The sequence below is a fragment of the Nerophis ophidion genome, linkage group LG16 (genome assembly GCF_033978795.1).
Source record: "Nerophis ophidion isolate RoL-2023_Sa linkage group LG16, RoL_Noph_v1.0, whole genome shotgun sequence".
NCBI classification, from domain to species: domain Eukaryota; kingdom Metazoa; phylum Chordata; class Actinopteri; order Syngnathiformes; family Syngnathidae; genus Nerophis; species Nerophis ophidion.
The window spans coordinates 47,188,116-47,209,755 of NC_084626.1; the positions used below are offsets into that span (position 1 = coordinate 47,188,116).

At 47.3% G+C, this 21,640-nt stretch overlaps 2 protein-coding genes across 6 annotated transcripts in view; one reads left to right on the forward strand and one right to left on the reverse strand.

The window, feature by feature from the left end:
* The window catches only part of LOC133535478 (uncharacterized PE-PGRS family protein PE_PGRS10-like), a 16,558-nt gene extending 388 nt beyond the window's left edge, over positions 1 to 16,170 (reverse strand). Inside the window, exons 1-8 of one of the 5 annotated variants that reach the window (XM_061875346.1) lie at positions 15,988 to 16,170; positions 4,855 to 4,995; positions 4,691 to 4,751; positions 1,531 to 1,675; positions 1,167 to 1,460; positions 827 to 952; positions 462 to 717; positions 1 to 374 (exon numbers count right to left, since the gene is read on the reverse strand). The exon at positions 1 to 374 is cut by the window's left edge and continues 388 nt beyond it. In XM_061875346.1, coding sequence (XP_061731330.1) covers positions 19 to 374; positions 462 to 717; positions 827 to 940 — 726 coding nt within the window. In that variant the 5' untranslated portion in view covers positions 941 to 952; positions 1,167 to 1,460; positions 1,531 to 1,675; ... (1 more) ...; positions 4,855 to 4,995; positions 15,988 to 16,170 and the 3' untranslated portion in view covers positions 1 to 18. Of the gene's footprint in view, positions 375 to 461; positions 718 to 826; positions 953 to 1,166; positions 1,461 to 1,530; positions 1,676 to 4,690; positions 8,149 to 15,987 lie in introns of those variants that run through there. The other 4 variants (XM_061875345.1, XM_061875344.1, XM_061875343.1 and 1 more) reach the window with 4 other exon arrangements.
* lhfpl5a (LHFPL tetraspan subfamily member 5a) lies at positions 6,911 to 21,616 on the forward strand. The gene is made up of 2 exons (XM_061875555.1): positions 6,911 to 7,904; positions 21,225 to 21,616. The coding sequence occupies exons 1-2, from the start codon at positions 7,502 to 7,504 to the stop codon at positions 21,614 to 21,616; spliced, it is 795 nt and encodes a 264-aa protein (XP_061731539.1). The 5' UTR covers positions 6,911 to 7,501.
* The last annotated feature ends 24 nt before the right edge of the window (positions 21,617 to 21,640 follow it).

Sequence of the window (21,640 nt, forward strand, 5' to 3'; positions counted from 1 at the left end):
CGATCTGAGCAGACGGGGTCACTGGTCGACTCGGATTTGTCCAGCACCCGGGCTGTGATGGAGGTGGTGCACCCCTCGCCGCCCCTGCAGGTTCCGACCCTGCACGCTCCTACGCGCACCACGGTGTCCACCATGACCGACCCTATGGTCAGAGATTGGTCCCCTGTGGTGGAACGGGTCCCGGGTCCTAGGGGACAGGTCACCCCGGTCCCCTTCCCGGTTTTGTCGCCTTCCTCTCTGGCTGCGGCACCAGAGAGGGACACGACTCCAGGAGCCATGCAGCAGTCCTCCCCTGGTCCCGCCACCCAGGCCGCATTCGCATGTCGAGACCGAAGTCAGGGTCCCTCCTGCGGTCTCCGACGCGCCACCGCTACCTGGGGAACAAAACACATCAGTTCTAGTCCATGTGGCGGACAATGTACAGGGGACTCCTGGCCAGCCAGACACTTCCCACTACTTACCTGAGCAGCCGGCGTCATCCCCTGATATGCCTCCAGGGTGGTCCCAGCTGCCCCCTGACACGCCTCCTAGTTGGTCCCAACTTGGTTCTGGCCAACCGGGACCACCCTCGCCGACTTCCTCTCTCCCGTACGCGCCTCTTCCGGACGTGCCCCTCGTGGACACTCCTCCTCCACGCACGCCGGTTCCGGAAGCGGGTCCGAGCTGGTCCCAATTTTTTGCTGGAATCCGGAAAGGGCCTAGAACCGTCACTTCGGCCTCTCAGCCGACAGAGGACACAGACACAACACAGTTAGCCACACCAATGAGTCCGCGCAGGGGGCCTACCAGGCACATTAGCACGACTCGCGAATTGGTTGATTGGCACCTGTCTGTCGATAAGAAGGTCCTGGTGATTGGTGACTCCAACATCAGTCGTCTTCCATCCGTCCGTCTCCAGGACCTTCAGATGGACAGCTACCCAGGGGCCAACTTTCGCCATGCAGAGGCCATACTGGAAAAAAACAAAATTAGTGTTGAGGTAGAGATGGTTATTTTATCAAGCAGATCCAAAGGGCCCTCAAGGTGGCCAAAACGGTCTTCCCTAACGCCGAAATTTCCATCCCCCTCATCAATTTTTCGGAAGCCCTGCCCGAGGAACACAAAAACAACCTCCACAAAATAAACACTTACATTCACAAAAATTACAACTTCATCCCGGCACTCACCAGCGATGAGTTCGCTACGGGGAGGGACAACCTGCACTGGACCGAGGAGACTGCCAAGAACGTGCTGAAGCACTGGCTTCAGCATTTAAACTTGGCGTCCCCAAAAACCCGACCTGTCGGGGGGGAGACACAAACAACAACAACAACAACAACACCACCACAAACAACAACATCGTAAATTTATCTAAACACTTTATACTCACCTCCTCGCAGCGCTCCCTCCTCGACAAAGGCCTCACTTTTGTCCCGTCCGTCAACCTCAGTCCCGAGTGGCACCATCAAGTCAAATACGACCTGCAGGAATACCACAGGAGCATTAAACTTGCAGTGTATTATGAAAAACAAGGGTCCCTCGGACCGCGACCTTCCACTCCCAGGTCCGAATGAGAACCATCACCGGGTCTGCTACCTCCAGATGTCCACACGCTGGTTCTGGCGGATGAGCACCCATCGCTCCTGTCGGGTTGCGCCCTGGCAGTGGCGGTGGCAAGACTGAGGCTCTCCGTAGCCTTAAAAATAACAAAAACATCATTATCAAACCGGCTGATAAGGGCAGCGCGGTTGTTAGTTTGGACAGGTCCCAATACCTTTGGGAGGGCAACAGACAACTTAGTGACACCACCTACTATTCCCCTTTGGCCACACCCATTTACCTCGACACCATCCCCATGATAACGAAAATTGTTGACAAATTTATTAAATAAAAGATTCATTAACACCAAACAACACACTTGACCTCCTGGGCGAATCCGAACCCCGTCCCCGCAGGTTCTACTTGCTCCCCAAGATTCATAAGGAGCCACACAAGTGGAGCCGACCCCATGAAATACCCCCCGGTAGACCCATTGTGTCCGACTGCGGCAGTGAAACCTACAGGACGGCAGAATATATAGATTATTATTTGACCCCACTTTCAATTAGGCATAATAGTTACCTCAAAGACACATGTGATTTCATAGATAAAATTAAACACATTGTCATTCCCCAGGAGTCCATTTTATTTACAATTGACATTGATAGTCTATACACACCAATTGATATTGACGAGGGCATCCAAGTCGTCAAAAATATTTTTTTACAAATTCCGAGATGTTAGCAGACCAGAGAAGGAACTCCTGCAACTTCTAGATATTAATCTTAAGAGGAATGACTTTGAGTTTAATGGGAAGTTTTATCTACAAATTAAGGGGACGGCCATGGGGAAGAAATTCGCCCCAGCGTATGCTAATATTTTTATGGCAGAATGGGAGACCTCTGCCCTCGTTGCCTGCCCAATACAGCCCCTACATTATTTTCGATATTTGGATGGTATCTGGGGTGTGTGGACCCACTCCATGGAGGATTTCGAGGTGTTCCTCCACATCCTCAACACCCACAACCCTCCATCCATTTTCTACCCCTTTTAGGGTCGCGGCGGGTGCTGGCGCCTATCTCAGCTACAATCGGGCGAAAGGCGGGGTACACCCTGGACAAGTCGCCACCTCATCGCAGGGCCAACACAGATAGACAGACAACATTCACACTCACATTCACACACTAGGGCCAATTTAGTGTTGCCAATCAACCTATCCCCAGGTGCATGTTTTTGGAAGTGGGAGAGAGCCGGAGTACCCGGAGGGAACCCACGCATTCACGGGGAGAACATGCAAACTCCACACAGAAAGATCCCGAGCCTGGATTTGAACCCAGGACTGCAGGAACTTTGTATTGTGAGGCAGACGCACTAACCCCTCTGCCACCGTGAAGCCCCTCACCCACAACCCCAGTATTACAATTAAGTCCACCACCAGCCCTACATCTGTGGATTTTCTGGACACCACCACCTTCAAAGGCCCTGACTTCGCCTCCACGCACCACCTGGACATTAGAGTTTTCTTTAAACAGACCGACACCCATGCCCTTCTACATAAGACTAGCTTCCACCCCCGACACACCTTTGCGGGGTTGGTCAAGTCGCAACTCTTGCAATTCCACCGGATCTGCACCAGGCGGGATGATTTTGTTTCGGCCATGGGAGTCCTGTTCGCTGCCCTGAGGAGGAGGGGATACTCGAGGTCCTTCCTCAGGGAACAGTGCAGGTGCTTCCTGGATCCAAAGAAGCCTCCCCCTGGCAAATCTATGATCCCCCTCATAACTACTTTTTCACCTGCGGCGGTACAGGTGGCAAGAAGAGTCAAACACAATTTTAGGGACTTCGTGGAAAAAAGTGGCAGACTCACAGAACACTACCTGGTGTCAGCCTTCCGCAAAAACCCCAGCCTGGGTGATTTGCTGGTTCCCCCGGGGGATCCGCCTCCAACGAGGAACAGCGCTCCCTTGCGGCACATCCCCTGGCTGGTCAACCGCCAGAACGGCAAGGTCTTCCAGCCGCTGTGCAGAGGTGACGCACACACTAAGAACTGTGTCTATGTCATCCTCTGCCAGCGATGCCAGATGTTATATGTTGGTGAAACGGGCAATCCGATCGCCATTCGTTTCTACCAACACAAATATAACATCACCCGGCAGAAAAACACCACCACCCACCTAGTGCGACATTTTATCCAGCACGGGTGGGCTTCTGTCCGGGCTTGTGTGGTGCAGACAGACTCCCGTTGGAGTGTCGGCCAACGGAGGTGAGCCGAACGCCAGTGGATTGCTAAATTGGGGACCGAACATCCGGGGGGCCTCAATGAGACGTGAGTGCGAGCCCGCTGGACCACAGACGGACCGTGCACACCATTTTTATTTTGTTTTCTTTCTACTCTTTTATCGCCCTTCCCCACCCCTTATCCTAACCCTAACCGACTCTCTTTTTCATACCTAAACCTACCCGTCTCTCTTTTCTTTTATACCTAAAACCTACCCATCTCTCTTTCTCTTTAAATCCAACCCTAACCCCAACCCCAACCCCAACCCTAACCACTAGTCATGAGATACCCTCCTGCCGTGAGGACACATAGGGAAGCCGTCTTGGCCACGGGGTTTCCAGGAAGCACCCTTTACCCACTGGGGAGGGAGAAGACCCCCACTGGGCGTGGCTCAGCCAGCCTGACGAGGCCTGAAAGGCCGAAACGCGCGTCGCTGGATATTATCCGCATGTGTTTGTCACTTCATTTAAAGCCCCGATTCGATTTCTTACAGGGTCCTTGGGGGGTCCTTCGTTTGGCTTGGCGTCGCCTGGACAGGTTGCAGACGGACAGTGCACACCCTCCTCTTCTCTCTCTCTCTTACTCTCTCTCTCTGTCTCTCTATCCCTCTCTTCTCCTAACCCTAACCTCAACACTCTCTCTCTCTATCTCACTCTCTCTCCCACTCTCTCTCTCTCCTCTCCTAACCCTAACCCCAACCCCAACCCCAACCCTAAGCCCTTCCCCAACCCCTTGTCCTAACCCTAACCGACCCTATTTTTCATGCCTAAACCTACCCGTCTCTCTTTTCTTTATACCTAAAACCTACCCGTCTCTCTTTCTCTTTAAACCTAACCCTAACTCCTAACCCTAACCCCAACCCCAACCCTAACCCCAACCTTAACCCGCCAGTACCTCCAATCCGTCGCTTGGGTGGCGTCCCGCCGGTCGTGGGCTCCCTGGGGACTCTTTTTTCCTAGGAACGTGTGTGCAAGGGGCACCATGTCAGTGTGGTGAGGGACTCAAACACTTGTACAGGAGTCTGAGGCACATCATAGACCAAGCATATTTCCACATACATGTGTGGTTGTGTCTGAGAGGTCTGTAGTGACACTGCAGTGGGGAGCTGAAGCCCCACCCCCTGCAGAATCTCATAAATAAGTCCTCCAGCTACCCCACCGGCTCATTCGCTCTCCAGCTGCTTATGAAGGGACATCCAGCTGCAAAGACAAGCAGAGAAGCCGTTATTATTTGGCCTCAGGAGATTAGTAGTGCTCCACCTACTAGGGAATTAGTAGTGTCCCACTCGGCATGAGGTAACGCAGTCAAAAAGATGGTACACATCCTGCATTTGAAAGCCAACCTGATGAGGTCTAGGGGACCGAAACGCGTCGTTGGACATCCACAACGATTTGGCCGTGTTTGCCACCACATTGCACACCCCGGAGTTTGGCGGTTTTCGCTTTCGGGGTTTTCGGGGGGTTCTGCGGTTGGTGTGGGCGTCGCCCTGACGGATTGCAGACGGACAGTGCACACCCTTACCCAAACCCTAATCTTAACCCCAACCCCAACCCTAACCCTAACCGCATCTAACACCGACTCAGACTGCTCTCTTTCAGGTTCCTTGGGGGGTCCTGCGTTTGGCGTGGGCGTTGCCTGGACAGGTTGTAGACGGGCAGTGCCTACCCTCCACTCCCCCTAACGCTAACCTCAACCCTAACCCTAACACCTGGGCAGCACTGGATCATCAGCATATAACTGCAAATGAACAGCTGGGCAGCACTGGATCATCAGAATAAAATGTACACCTGGGCAAACTGGATCATCAGCATATCACTGCAAATGAACACCTGGGCAGCAGTGGATCATCAGAATATCACTGCAAATGAACACCTGGGCAGCACTGGATCATCAGGATATCACTGCAAATGAACTCCTGGGCAGCACTGGATCATCATAATAAAATGTACACCTGGGCAAACTGGATCATCAGCATATCACTGCAAATGAACACCTGGGCAGCACTGGATCATCAGAATATCACTGCAAATGAACACCTGGGCAGCACTGGATCATCAGAATATCACTGCAAATGAACACCTGGGCAGCACTGGATCATCATGATATCACTGCAAAAGAACACCTGGGCAGCACTGGATCATCAGGATATCACTGCAAATGAACACCTGGGCAGCACTGGATCATCAGGTTATCACTGCAAATGAACACCTAGGCAGCACTGGATCATCAGGTTATCACTGCAAATGAACACCTGGGCAGCACTGGATCATCATGATATCACTGCAAATGAACACCTGGGCAGCACTGGATCATCAGGTTATCACTGCAAATAAACACCTGGGCAGCACTGGATCATCAGGATATCACTGCAAATGAACACCTGGGCAGCACTGGATCATAACCATATCACTGCAAATTAACACCTTGGCAGCACTGGATCATCAGAATAAAATGAACACCTGGGCAGCACTGGATCATCATGATATCACTGCAAATGAACACCTGGGCAGCACTGGATCATCATGATATCACTGCAAATGAACACCTGGGCAGCACTGGATCATCATGATATCACTGCAAATGAACACCTGGGCAGCACTGGATCATCAGGTTATCACTGCAAATGAACACCTAGGTAGCACTGGATCATCATGATATCACTGCAAATGAACACCTGGGCAGACTAGACTCTAAGTACGTCATAGAGACTGAACATAATTTGGCCCAAGGTAGAGCCTGGTTGAACAGCAAAGGTAATGTGACAGTGAACAGTCTGTACTCTATTTGACAAGTATGATGTCATCTAGCCGAGCACACCATCAGAGAAATTCAAGTGAGATATTTCCGCTCTATCCCTGTGGTCCAAAACAGTGTTAGACTTACAGACTTCAGGACAGACTCCTAATGCAGATTTTACGAAAGGCTCTGCGGACCTTGATTTATGTTTTGGCCAGGCAAGTCTGTCCAGAGAGGTTCAATCCTCAACGTGTCATCCCGGACGAAGCCCCCAATTTGTTGCGGGCGACCAGTCTTCCTCTCAGGGAATAAAACACACTGGTCACTCCCAAGTTCTTTTGGACGACATACATGTTGCGTAAAAAAGGACCATCGAGATGGAATAGTACTTGTCCACGTTTTACTAAAGCTTTACGAGACCATCCCTTACAAACAAAAAGTGTCCACTTATGTAGAGCGAAAACAGAAAGAAATACAGCTTTTGTTCCGAACGGATGAGGGAGTATGTTATACTCCTTGGCGGACACCTCGAAGCCTTCAAAGTTGACCAAGAGTTTACTAGAGGACATAAGATAACGACCCAAAAAGTTGGCATGGGGAAATACGAGCTGCTTCAAACATGATTATGGATTAAGAAAGACCATTTGAAAATATCACACTACCACCAAGCAACTGCAAAATGTAGCTAAGCGAGGTAGCTTAGCTACATGTAGCTTTTCCCCACAACAGACTGTGCACTTAGTTATAACGAGAGCTACTTCAGATACGTGTTTTACCTGTCGTGAAAGTGAATGCAGCAGCTTTTAAGCAACCACCTGGCAGGCCTGCAGGATCCGTTGACCATCAATAATTCATGAAGGACAGTTCTAGAGTTGCAGTCCTTCTGGAGTAGGTTACATTCTGATCTCTGCAGTGTTGCTCATACCACTCAAATAGTTTCTTCCCCTGAAGAGGACCTGCTAGATCACCATGTTGCCGGCCAAAGAGGCGGCAAAGATCTACCACACCAACTACGTGCGTAATGCCCGCGCCGTGGGTGTACTCTGGACCGTGTTTACCATCACCTTCGCCGTGATCACGGTGGTGGTGTTCATCCAGCCCTACTGGATCGGGGACAGCGTCAACACGCCACAGGCCGGTTACTTCGGACTCTTCCACTACTGCATTGGCAACGCACTCACCTCGGAGCTCATCTGCAAGGGGAGCGCCCTGGACTTCGGCTCCATCCCGTCCGGAGCCTTCAAGACGGCCATGTTCTTTGTGGGCATCTCCACGCTGCTGGTGGTGGGCAGCATTGTGTGCTTCAGCCTCTTCTTCTTCTGCAACGCCGGAAGCGTGTACAAGATCTGCGCCTGGATGCAGCTGGCCTCCAGTTAGTAGGCACCCAAAGCACAGGGCACCACATTAGGTACGCCTGCACACCTTCATGGCGTCCAAGACCAGAACTGTCTCAATAGGCAAGCGCTGGAACCAAGACTCAAAGCTAATGGAAGCTTCCGTGACAGTGTTGTATGGAAGCTTCCGTGACAGTGTTGTATGGAAGCTCCTGTGACAGTGTTGTATGGAAACTTCCGTGACAGTGTTGTATGGAAGCTTCCCTGACAGTGTTGTATGGAAACTTCCGTGACAGTGTTGTATGGAAGCTTCCGTGACAGTGTTGTATGGAAGCTTCCGTGACGGTGTTGTATGGAAGCTCCCGTGACGGTGTTGTATGGAAGCTCCCGTGACGGTGTTGTATGGAAGCTTCCGTGACGGTGTTGTATGGAAGCTTCCGTGACGGTGTTGTATGGAAGCTTCCGTGACGGTGTTGTATGGAAGCTTCCGTGACGGTGTTGTATGGAAGCTTCCGTGACGGTGTTGTATGGAAGCTTCCGTGACGGTGTTGTATGGAAGCTTCCGTGACGGTGTTGTATGGAAGCTTCCGTGACGGTGTTGTATGGAAGCTTCCGTGACGGTGTTGTATGGAAGCTTCCGTGACGGTGTTGTATGGAAGCTTCCGTGACGGTGTTGTATGGAAGCTCCCGTGACGGTGTTGTATGGAAGCTCCCGTGACGGTGTTGTATGGAAGCTCCCGTGACGGTGTTGTATGGAAGCTTCCGTGACGGTGTTGTATGGAAGCTTCCGTGACAGTGTTGTATGGAAGCTTCCGTGACAGTGTTGTATGGAAGCTTCCGTGACAGTGTTGTATGGAAGCTTCCGTGACAGTGTTGTATGGAAGCTTCCGTGACAGTGTTGAATGGAAGCTTCCGTGACAGTGTTGTATGGAAGCTTCCGTGACAGTGTTGTATGGAAGCTTCCGTGACGGTGTTGTATGGAAGCTCCCGTGACGGTGTTGTATGGAAGCTTCCGTGACGGTGTTGTATGGAAGCTCCCGTGACGGTGTTGTATGGAAGCTCCCGTGACGGTGTTGTATGGAAGCTCCCGTGACGGTGTTGTATGGAAGCTTCCGTGACGGTGTTGTATGGAAGCTTCCGTGACGGTGTTGTATGGAAGCTTCCGTGACGGTGTTGTATGCAAGCTTCCGTGACGGTGTTGTATGGAAGCTTCCGTGACGGTGTTGTATGGAAGCTTCCGTGACGGTGTTGTATGCAAGCTTCCGTGACGGTGTTGTATGGAAGCTTCCGTGACGGTGTTGTATGGAAGCTTCCGTGACGGTGTTGTATGGAAGCTTCCGTGACGGTGTTGTATGGAAGCTTCCGTGACGGTGTTGTATGGAAGCTTCCGTGACGATGTTGTATGGAAGCTTCCGTGACGGTGTTGTATGGAAGCTTCCGTGACGGTGTTGTATGGAAGCTTCCGTGACGGTGTTGTATGGAAGCTTCCGTGACGGTGTTGTATGGAAGCTTCCGTGACGGTGTTGTATGGAAGCTCCCGTGACGGTGTTGTGTGGAAGCTCCCGTGACGGTGTTGTGTGGAAGCTTCCGTGACGGTGTTGTATGGAAGCTTCCGTGACAGTGTTGTATGGAAGCTTCCGTGACAGTGTTGTATGGAAGCTTCCGTGACAGTGTTGTATGGAAGCTTCCGTGACAGTGTTGTATGGAAGCTTCCGTGACAGTGTTGAATGGAAGCTTCCGTGACGGTGTTGTATGGAAGCTTCCGTGACGGTGTTGTATGGAAGCTTCCGTGACAGTGTTGTATGGAAGCTTCCGTGACAGTGTTGTATGGAAGCTTCCGTGACAGTGTTGAATGGAAGCTTCTGTGACAGTGTTGTATGGAAGCTTCCGTGACAGTGTTGTATGGACTCCTTGGCGCTCAATGGTGCAGGCGTACCTAATGTAGTGTCTACAAAGCACATTTTATGGGAAGTACCAGGGGTGTCCAAACTTTGTCCACATTAGGCCACATAGTGAAAGTACTACTGAAGATGTTTGAAATGTGAAGTGATATCTTCCATCCACATGATACACTTCACTTTGGGAAAGTGATATCTTCCATCCACATGATACACTTCACTTTGGGAAAGTGATATCTTCCATCCACATGATACACTTCACTTTGGAAAAAAGTCTTCCTAAAAGCTCCTTAAGACAAAGTGTGATTAGTTCTGACTTCTTCCATTTTTGTTCATCTTTCATTTCTTTTGCACAATTTTGATTAAAAAAAACTTTAGGGAAAAAAAGCCTTGGATCACGAAGGGCCAGACCCACTTTGGACACCCCTGTTTCCCATGTTTCATGTCCTTCTTTGACTGTGTTTTATGTCCCCTTTTGATCATTTTTCATGTCCTCCTTTGACCATGTTTCATGTCGTCCTTTGACCATGTTTCATGTCCTCGTTTGACCATGTTTAATGTCCTCGTTTGACCGTGTTTCATGTCCTCCTTTGACCGTGTTTCATGTCCTCCTTTGACCAGGTTTCATGTCCTCCTTTGACCATGTTTCATGTCCTCCTTTGACCATGTTTCATGTCCTTTGCCCGTGTTTCATGTCCTCCTTTGACCGTGTTTCATGTCCTCCTTTGACCATGTTTCATGTCCTCGTTTGACCGTGTTTAATGTCCTCCTTTGACTGTGTTTCATGTCCTCCTTTGATCATGTTTCATGACCTCCTTTGACCATGTTTCATGTCCTCCTTTGACTGTGTTTTATGTCCCCCTTTGACCATTTTTCATGTCCTCCTTTGACCATGTTTCATGTCGTCCTTTGACCATGTTTCATGTCCTCGTTTGACCATGTTTCATGTCCTCCTTTGACCATGTTTCATGTCCTCGTTTGACCATGTTTCATGTCCTCCTTTGACCATGTTTCATGTCCTCCTTTGACCATGTTCTATGTCCTTCTTTGACCGTGTTTCATGTCCTCCTTTGACCGTGTTCCATGTCCTCCTTTGACCATGTTTCATATCCTCCTTTGACCGTGTTTCATGTCCTCCTTTGACCGTGTTTCATGTCCTCCTTTGACCGTGTTTCATGTCCTCCTTTGACCGTGTTTCATGTCCTCCTTTGACCGTGTTTCATGTCCTCCTTTGACCGTGTTTCATGTCCTCCTTTGACCGTGTTTCATGTCCTCCTTTGACCGTGTTTCATGTCCTCCTTTGACCGTGTTTCATGTCCTCCTTTGACCATGTTTCATGTCCTCCTTTGACCATGTTTCATGTCCTCCTTTGACCATGTTTCATGTCCTCCTTTGACCGTGTCCTATGTCCTCCTTTGACCGTGTTTCATGTCCTCCTTTGACCGTGTTCCATGTCCTCCTTTGACCGTGTTTCATGTCCTCCTTTGACCGTGTTTTATGTCCTCCTTTGACCGTGTTTCATGTCCTCCTTTGACCATGTTTCCTGTCCTCCTTTGACCTTGTTTCATGTCCTCCTTTGACCATGTTTCATGTCCTCCTTTGACAATGTTTCATGTCCTCCTTTGACAATGTTTCATGTCCTCCTTTGACCATGATTCATGTCCTCCTTTGACCATGTTACATGTTCTCCTTTGACCATGTTTTATGTCCTCCTTTGACCATGTTTCATGTCCTCCTTTGACCATGTTCCATGTTCTCCATTGACAATGGTTCATGTCCTACTTTGACCGTGTTTCATGTCCTTCTTTGACCGTGTTTCATGTCCTCCTTTGACCATGTTTCATGTCGTCCTTTGACCATGTTTCATGTCGTCCTTTGACCATGTTTCATGTCCTCGTTTGACCGTGTTTAATGTCCTCCTTTGACCGTGTTTCATGTCCTCCTTTGACCATGTTTCATGTCCTCCTTTGACCGTGTTTCATGTCCTCCTTTGACCGTGTTTCATGTCCTTTGCCCGTGTTTCATGTCCTCCTTTGACCGTGTTTCATGTCCTCCTTTGACCGTGTTTCATGTCCTCGTTTGACCGTGTTTCATGTCCTCGTTTGACCGTGTTTCATGTCCTCCTTTGATCATGTTTCATGACCTCCTTTGACCGTGTTTCATGTCCTCCTTTGACCATGTTTCATGTCCTCCTTTGACCATGTTTCATGTCCTCCTTTGACCGTGTTTCATGTCCTCCTTTGACCGTGTTTCATGTCCTCGTTTGACCGTGTTTCATGTCCTCGTTTGACCGTGTTTCATGTCCTCGTTTGACCGTGTTTCATGTCCTCCTTTGATCGTGTTTCATGACCTCCTTTGACCGTGTTTCATGTCCTCCTTTGACCGTGTTTCATGTCCCCCTTTGACCATTTTTCATGTCCTCCTTTGACCATTTTTCATGTCCTCCTTTGACCATGTTTCATGTCGTCCTTTGACCGTGTTTAATGTCGTCCTTTGACCGTGTTTAATGTCCTCGTTTGACCGTGTTTAATGTCCTCCTTTGACCGTGTTTCATGTCCTCCTTTGACCGTGTTTCATGTCCTCCTTTGACCGTGTTTCATGTCCTCCTTTGCCCGTGTTTCATGTCCTCCTTTGCCCGTGTTTCATGTCCTCCTTTGACCGTGTTTCATGTCCTCCTTTGACCGTGTTTCATGTCCTCCTTTGACCGTGTTTCATGTCCTCCTTTGACCGTGTTTCATGTCCTCGTTTGACCGTGTTTAATGTCCTCCTTTGACCGTGTTTCATGTCCTCCTTTGATCATGTTTCATGACCTCCTTTGACCGTGTTTCATGTCCTCCTTTGACCGTGTTTCATGTCCTCCTTTGACCGTGTTTCATGTCCTCCTTTGACTGTGTTTTATGTCCCCCTTTGACCATTTTTCATGTCCTCCTTTGACCATGTTTCATGTCCTCCTTTGACCATGTTTCATGTCCTCGTTTGACCATGTTTCATGTCCTCGTTTGACCATGTTTCATGTCCTCCTTTGACCATGTTTCATGTCCTCCTTTGACCATGTTTCATGTCCTCCTTTGACCGTGTTCTATGTCCTCCTTTGACCGTGTTCTATGTCCTCCTTTGACCGTGTTTCATGTCCTCCTTTGACCGTGTTCCATGTCCTCCTTTGACCGTGTTCCATGTCCTCCTTTGACCGTGTTCCATGTCCTCCTTTGACCGTGTTTCATGTCCTCCTTTGACCGTGTTTCATGTCCTCTTTTGACCATGTTTCATATCCTCCTTTGACCATGTTTCATGTCCTCCTTTGACCGTGTTTCATGTCCTCCTTTGACCATGTTTCATGTCCTCCTTTGACCGTGTTTCATGTCCTCCTTTGACCGTGTTTCATGTCCTCCTTTGACCGTGTTTCATGTCCTCCTTTGACCGTGTTTCATGTCCTCCTTTGACCGTGTTTCATGTCCTCCTTTGACCGTGTTTCATGTCCTCCTTTGACCATGTTTCATGTCCTCCTTTGACCATGTTTCATGTCCTCCTTTGACCATGTTTCATGTCCTCCTTTGACCGTGTTTAATGTCCTCCTTTGACCGTGTTTCATGTCCTCCTTTGACCGTGTTTCATGTCCTCCTTTGACCGTGTTTCATGTCCTCCTTTGATCGTGTTTCATGACCTCCTTTGACCGTGTTTCATGTCCTCCTTTGACCGTGTTTCATGTCCTCCTTTGACCGTGTTTTATGTCCCCCTTTGACCATTTTTCATGTCCTCCTTTGACCATTTTTCATGTCCTCCTTTGACCATGTTTCATGTCGTCCTTTGACCATGTTTCATGTCGTCCTTTGACCATGTTTCATGTCCTCCTTTGACCATGTTTCATGTCCTCGTTTGACCATGTTTCATGTCCTCCTTTGACCGTGTTTCATGTCCTCGTTTGACCGTGTTTCATGTCCTCGTTTGACCGTGTTTCATGTCCTCGTTTGACCGTGTTTCATGTCCTCGTTTGACCGTGTTTCATGTCCTCGTTTGACCGTGTTTCATGTCCTCGTTTGACCGTGTTTCATGTCCTCGTTTGACCGTGTTTCATGTCCTCCTTTGACCGTGTTTCATGTCCTCCTTTGACCGTGTTTCATGTCCTCCTTTGACCGTGTTCCATGTCCTCCTTTGACCGTGTTCCATGTCCTCCTTTGACCGTGTTCCATGTCCTCCTTTGACCGTGTTTCATGTCCTCCTTTGACCGTGTTTCATGTCCTCCTTTGACCATGTTTCATGTCCTCCTTTGACCATGTTTCATGTCTTCCTTTGACCATGTTTCATGTCCTCCTTTGACCGTGTTTCATGTCCTCCTTTGACCGTGTTTCATGTCCTCCTTTGACCGTGTTTCATGTCCTCCTTTGACCGTGTTTCATGTCCTCCTTTGACCATGTTTCATGTCCTCCTTTGACCATGTTTCATGTCCTCCTTTGACCTTGTTCTATGTCCTCCTTTGACCGTGTTTCATGTCCTCCTTTGACCATGTTCCATGTCCTCCTTTGACCGTGTTTCATGTCCTCCTTTGACCATGTTTTATGTCCTCCTTTGACTGTGTTTCATGTCCTCCTTTGACTGTGTTTCATGTCCTCCTTTGACCATGTTTCATGTCCTCCTTTGACCATGTTTCATGTCCTCCTTTGACCATGTTTCATGTCCTCCTTTGACCATGTTTCATGTCCTTTGCCCGTGTTTCATGTCCTCCTTTGACCGTGTTTCATGTCCTCCTTTGACCATGTTTCATGTCCTCGTTTGACCATGTTTAATGTCCTCGTTTGACCATGTTTAATGTCCTCCTTTGACCGTGTTTCATGTCCTCCTTTGATCATGTTTCATGACCTCTTTTGACCGTGTTTCATGTCCTCCTTTGACCGTGTTTTATGTCCCCCTTTGACCATTTTTCATGTCCCCCTTTGACCGTGTTTCATGTCCTCCTTTGACCGTGTTTTATGTCCCCCTTTGACCATTTTTCATGTCCCCCTTTGACCATTTTTCATGTCCTCCTTTGACCATGTTTCATGTCGTCCTTTGACCATGTTTCATGTCCTCGTTTGACCATGTTTCATGTCCTCGTTTGACCATGTTTCATGTCCTCGTTTGACCATGTTTCATGTCCTCGTTTGACCATGTTTCATGTCCTCGTTTGACCATGTTTCATGTCCTCCTTTGACCATGTTTCATGTCCTCCTTTGACCATGTTCTATGTCCTCCTTTGACCATGTTCTATGTCCTCCTTTGACCGTGTTTCATGTCCTCCTTTGACCGTGTTTCATGTCCTCCTTTGACCATGTTCTATGTCCTCCTTTGACCGTGTTTCATGTCCTCCTTTGACCATGTTCCATGTCCTCCTTTGACCATGTTTCATGTTCTCCTTTGACCATGTTTTATGTCCTCCTTTGACCATGTTTCATGTCCTCCTTTGACCATGTTTCATGTCCTCCTTTGACCATGTTTCATGTCCTCCTTTGACTGTGTTTTATGTCCCCCTTTGACCATTTTTCATGTCCTCCTTTGACCATGTTTCATGTCCTCCTTTGACCATGTTTCATGTCGTCCTTTGACCATGTTTTATATCCTCCTTTGACCATGTTTTATGTCCTCCTTTGACTGTGTTTCATGTCCTCCTTTGATCATGTTTCAAGTCCTCCTTTGACCATGTTTCATGTCCTCCTTTGACTGTGTTTTATGTCCTCCTTTGACCATTTTTCATATCCTCCTTTGACCATGTTTCATGTCGTCCTTTGACCATGTTTCATGTCCTCGTTTGACCATGTTTAGTGTCCTCCTTTGACCGTGTTTCATGTCCTCCTTTGATCATGTTTTATGTCCTCCTTTTATCATGTTTTATGTCCTCCTTTGACCATGTTTCATGTCCTCCTTTGACCGTGTTTCATGTCCTTTGCCCGTGTTTCATGTCCTCCTTTGACCATGTTTCATGTCCTCCTTTGACCGTGTTTCATGTGTTTCAAAGAGTTGAGCTACTGCAGAGTTAACACACGTGTGTGTGTGTGTGTGCAAGATGAAAGTGACACACATACTAAACACCTGACACACACACTCCATGATCCTTGTGTGTGTGTGTGTGTGTTTTTACTTCTGTTAGTTTTGACTTCCTCACTCTTGTTTTCTGCAGCCCTGGGTTTGTGTTTCAGTTGCCATGGCTGCAGATTAGTTTCACCTGCCTGTGATTAGTGTTGGGGACGCTCACCTGCTCCTGGCCACTAATTACTCCCCTTTGTCTCTCTCCACGATCAGCCTGGCTTCCTTGTTTTGACAGAATAGGTAATATCAAAGACATACCTGTATAAGACAGAATAGGTAATAACATCAAAGACATACCTGTATAAGACAGAATAGGTAATATCAAAGACATACCTGTATAAGACAGACTAGATAACATCAAAGACATACCTGTATAAGACAGAATAGGTAATAACATCAAAGACATACCTGTATAAGACAGAATAGGTAATATCAAAGACATACCTGTATAAGACAGAAAAGTAATAACATCAAAGACATACCTGTATAAGACAGAATAGGTAATAACATCAAAGACATACCTGTATAAGACAGAATAGGTAATATCAAAGACATTCCTGTATAAGACAGAATAGGTCATATCAAAGACATTCCTCTATTGGACAGAATAGGTAATAACATCAAAGACATACCTGTATAAGACAGAATAGGTAATATCAAAGACATACCTGTATAAGACAGAATAGGTAATAACATCAAATACATACCTGTATAAGACAGAATAGGTAATATCAAAGACATTCCTGTATAAGACAGAATAGGTAATAACATCAAAGACATTCCTGTATAGGACAGAATAGGTAATAACATCAAAGACATACCTGTATAAGACAGATTAGGTAATATCAAAGACATACCTGTATAAAACAGAATAGGTAATAACATCAAAGACATACCTGTATAAGACAGAATAGGTAATAACATCAAAGACATACCTGTATAAGACAGAATAGGTAATAACATCAAAGACATACCTGTATAAGACAGAATAGGTAATAACATCAAAGACATACCTGTATAGTACAGAATAGGTAATAACATCAAAGACATACCTGTATAAGACAGAATAGGTAATAACATCAAATACATACCTGTATAAGACAGAATAGGCAATAACATCAAAACAGTACAACATACCTGTATAAAACAGAATAGGTAATAACATCAAAGACATACATGTATAAGACAGAATAGGTAATCACATCAAAGACATACATGTATAAGACAGAATAGGTAATAACATCAAAGACATACATGTATAAGACAGAATATGTAATAACATCAAATACATACCTGTACAAGACAGAATAGGTAATATCAAAGACATACCTGTATAAGACAGAAAAGTAATAACATCAAAGACATACCTGTATAAGACAGAATAGGTAATAACATCAAAGACATACCTGTATAAGACAGAATAGGTAATAACATCAAAGACATAACTGTATAAGACAGAATAGGTAATAACATCAAAGACATACCTGTATAAGACAGAATAGGTAATAACATCAAAGACATACATGTATAAGACAGAATAGGTAATAACATCAAAGACATACCTGTATAAGACAGAATAGGTAATAACATCAAAGACATACCTGTATAAGACAGAATAGGTAATAACATCAAAGACATACATGTATAAGACAGAATAGGTAATAACATCAAAGACATTCCTGTATAGGACAAAATAGGTAATAACATCAAAGACATACCTGTATAAAACAGATTAGGTAATATCAAAGACATACCTGTATAAGACAGAATAGGTAATAACATCAAAGACATACCTGTATAAGACAGAATAGGTAATAACATCAAAGACATACCTGTATAAGACAGAATCGGTAATAACATCAAAGACATACCTGTATAGTACAGAATAGGTAATAACATCAAAGACATACCTGTATAAGACAGAATAGGTAATAACATCAAAGACATACCTGTATAAAACAGAATAGGTAATAACACCAAAGACATACATGTATAAGACAGAATAGGTAATAACATCAAAGACATACATGTATAAGACAGAATAGGTAATAACATCAAAGACATACCTGTATAAGACAGAATAGGTAATAACATCAAAGACATACCTGTATAAGACAGAATAGGTAATATCAAAGACATACTTGTATGAGACAGAATAGGTAATAACATCAAAGACATACCTGTATAAGACAGAATAGGTAATAACATCAAAGACATACCTGTATAAGACAGAATAGGTAATAACATCAAAGACATACCTGTATAAGACAGAATAGGTAATAACATCAAAGACATACCTGTATAAGACAGAATAGGTAATAACATCAAAGACATACCTGTATAAGACAGAATAGGTAATAACATCAAAGACATACCTGTATAAGACAGAATAGGTAATAACATCAAAGACATACCTGTATAAGACAGAATAGGTAATAACATCAAAGACATACATGTATAAGACAGAATAGGTAATAATAAGATGAGTTGTAAGTGAGCTATCAGATCGTGTTATTGTTCATGTGTCTGATTGCCGAGGGGAAACAAGTGTTGAGGTGGCAGGAGGTGTGGGTCTGGATGGACCGTAGTCCCCTGCCTGAGGGGCGAGGGAAGAATAGTTTGTGTCCAGGGTGAGAAGAGTCAGCTGTGGTCCCACCCACACGCCTCCTGGTCCTGGAGGCCAATCACCTTCTCAGCAGCAAGTACCATGCGCTGCAGTCCATGCTCGTGCCGGACTGTGGCGCCAGGGAACCAGACGGTGATGGAGGAGGTGAGGACGGACTCCATGATGGCTGAGTAGAACTGCACCAGCATCTCGGTCCGCAACTTCAGTTTCTCCGGGTGCCGCAGGAAGTACATCCTCTGCCGGGCCTTCTTGATGAGGCTCCCACTTGAGGCCCTGGGTGATGGTGGTGCCCAGGAAACTAAAGGATTCCAAGATGGAGTCGGGGGACGGTGGGGTTGTGACTCTCCTGAAGTCCAAGATCATCTCTACTGTTTTCTGGGCGTTGTGTTATGGTTTACTAAGGACGTGACAGCAAACGGACACCAGATGGCAGTAATGTGCAAAGATTTATTCTTACACAAAGTTAAAAAATAAATATATATATATATATATATATAATACTGAATATAATAATAACAATACTAATAAACTAGAGAATGATGTGTGTGTTAAAAAGCCAAGAGTGTGTGTTGTAAGACTATGTGTGTATAGATGAACTGGAGTGTCTTACCAAAGTGTTGGAGGTGCGATGCAATCCAATAAGGGCAAGACTTACCTTACTTAGTGCAGGTGAGCCTCTACTGGCTTCCTGTGCACTTAAGATGTGACTTTAAGGTTTTACTAATTACGTATAAAATACTACACGATATAGCGCCATCCTATCTTGCCGATTGTATTGTACCATATGTCCCGGCAAGAAATCTGCGTTCAAAAGACTCCGGCTTATTAGTGATTCCTAGAGCCCAAAAAAAGTCTGCGGGCTATAGAGCGTTTTCCGTTCGGGCTCCAGTACTCTGGAATGCCCTCCCGGTAACAGTTCGAGATGCTACCTCAGTAGAAGCATTTAAAACTCATCTGTATACTCTAGCCTTTAAATAGACCTCCTTTTTAGACCAGTTGATCTGCCGCTTCTTTTCTTTCTCCTATGTCCCCCCCCTCCCTTGTGGAGGGGGTCCGGTCCGATGACCATGGATGAAGTACTGGCTGTCCAGAGTCGAGACCCAGGATGGACCGCTCGTCGGGACCCAGGATGGACCGCTCGCCTGTGTTGGGGACATCTCTACGCTGCTGATCCGCCTCCGCTTGAGATGGTTTCCTGTGGACGGGACTCTCGTTGCTGTCTTGGATCCGCCTTGAACTGAACTCTCGCGGCTGTGTTGGAGCCACTATGGATTGAACTTTCACAGTATCATGTTAGACCCGCTCGACATCCATTGCTTTCGGTCCCCTAGAGGGGGAGGGGGGGGGGGGGGTGCCCACATCTGAGGTCCTCTCCAAGGTTTCTCATAGTCAGCATTGTCACTGGCGTCCCACTGGGTGTGAGTTTTCCTTGCCCTTTTGTGGGTTCTTCCGAGGATGTCGTAGTCGTAATGATTCGTGCAGTCCTTTGAGACATTTGTGATTTGGGGCTATATAAATAAACATTGATTGATTGATTGGAGACAGGAAGGGTAGTCCGTGGAAGGAAGCGAGGAGTCGAGGGACGAAGGAAGCAATCCAAGGACGAAGGAGATCCGGGGAAGAGTGAGACGCACAGCTCACTTTGCAGGTGACGGAGAGTTCTGCGGGGACACGGGAGAAGACACTGAGAACCACGGAGAGACTGAAGACAGGGAAAACAGGATTTGCATAAAGCAGGATGATCGCTTACTGTACTTCAACAGAGAACTAAGTTCCCGCCAGGATCCCTGGGTCCACTGGTCTTTGAAGCAGCTGACCTCATCAGTCACAGGTGTGGACTGCGGCCAGCTGCGGCGGAGAGTGGGCGCCGTCCGCTCTGGGTGGAACCGCAGGACGCCAGCTGCTCCGCCTCTCTCCTGTAGGCGGACTGGTCGCCATCCCAGATGAACCATGAGTGTTTTTCTTCCTGAAGATGTAGCTTTTGACAAGCATAGGCACACCCTTGACCACAACTTGTTCTAGTCCACTTCCTGGAAGTAACGTGCAACATCAATCAATGTTTATTTATATAGCCCCAAATCACAAATGTCTCAAAGGACTGCACAAATCATTACGACTACAACATCCTCGGAAGAACCCACAAAAGGGCAAGGAAAACTCACACCCAGTGGGCAGGGAGAATTCACATCCAGTGGGACGCCAGTGACAATGCTGACTATGAGAAACCTTGGAGAGGACCTCAGATGTGGGCAACCCCCCCCCTCTAGGGGACCGAAAGCAATGGATGTCGAGCGGGTCTAACATGATACTGTGAAAGTTCAATCCATAGTGGCTCCAAGACAGCAGCGAGAGTCCCGTCCACAGGAAACCATCTCAAGCGGATCAGCAGCGTAGAGATGTCCCCAACCGATACAGGCGAGCGGTCCATCCTGGGTCCCGACGAGCGGTCCATCCTGGGTCTCGACTCTGGACAGTCAGTACTTCATCCATGGTCATCGGACCGGACCCCCTCCACAAGGGAGGGGGGGACATAGGAGAAAGAAAAGAAGCGGCAGATCAACTGGTCTAAAAAGGAGGTCTATTTAAAGGCTAGAGTATACAGATGAGTTTTAAGATGAGACTTAAACATGTGTCCTTGCTGACCATGCACACTCCACATGCAGCTAGCGCCATGCAGAGTCAGAGCTGAATGGATGTGTTCCTCGGAGCGTGTGTGATCCTTGATGAATTGGCGCCGTGTGAACTTTTGATGTTTCACTGCTTCTCTGCGTCCGCAGGCGCCTGCATGGTGATGGGCTGCATGATCTACCCCGACGGCTGGGACTCGGACGAGGTGAAGCGAATGTGCGGCCAGCGGACCGACAAGTACTCCCTGGGCCACTGCAGCGTGCGCTGGGCCTACATCCTGGCCATCATCAGCATCATGGACTCGCTCATCCTGGCCTTCCTGGCCTTCAGCCTGGGCAGCAGGCAGGACAAGCTGCTGCCCCAGGACTTCCAGGTGGAGGGGAAAGGTACAAGCGGGAGAAAGGGGGGGCGCACCTCACCCGCAAACTACTTATTGTCGCAACTTTCTCTGCAGACCAGGCCTAAAACCAGGGAGAAGAAGTTGACCCGCCCATTGGCGTCGCTGACAAATGGAAGACATTTTGGGCTCAGGGAGAGTTAAAAAAAGAGCAGGACAAGCAGAATC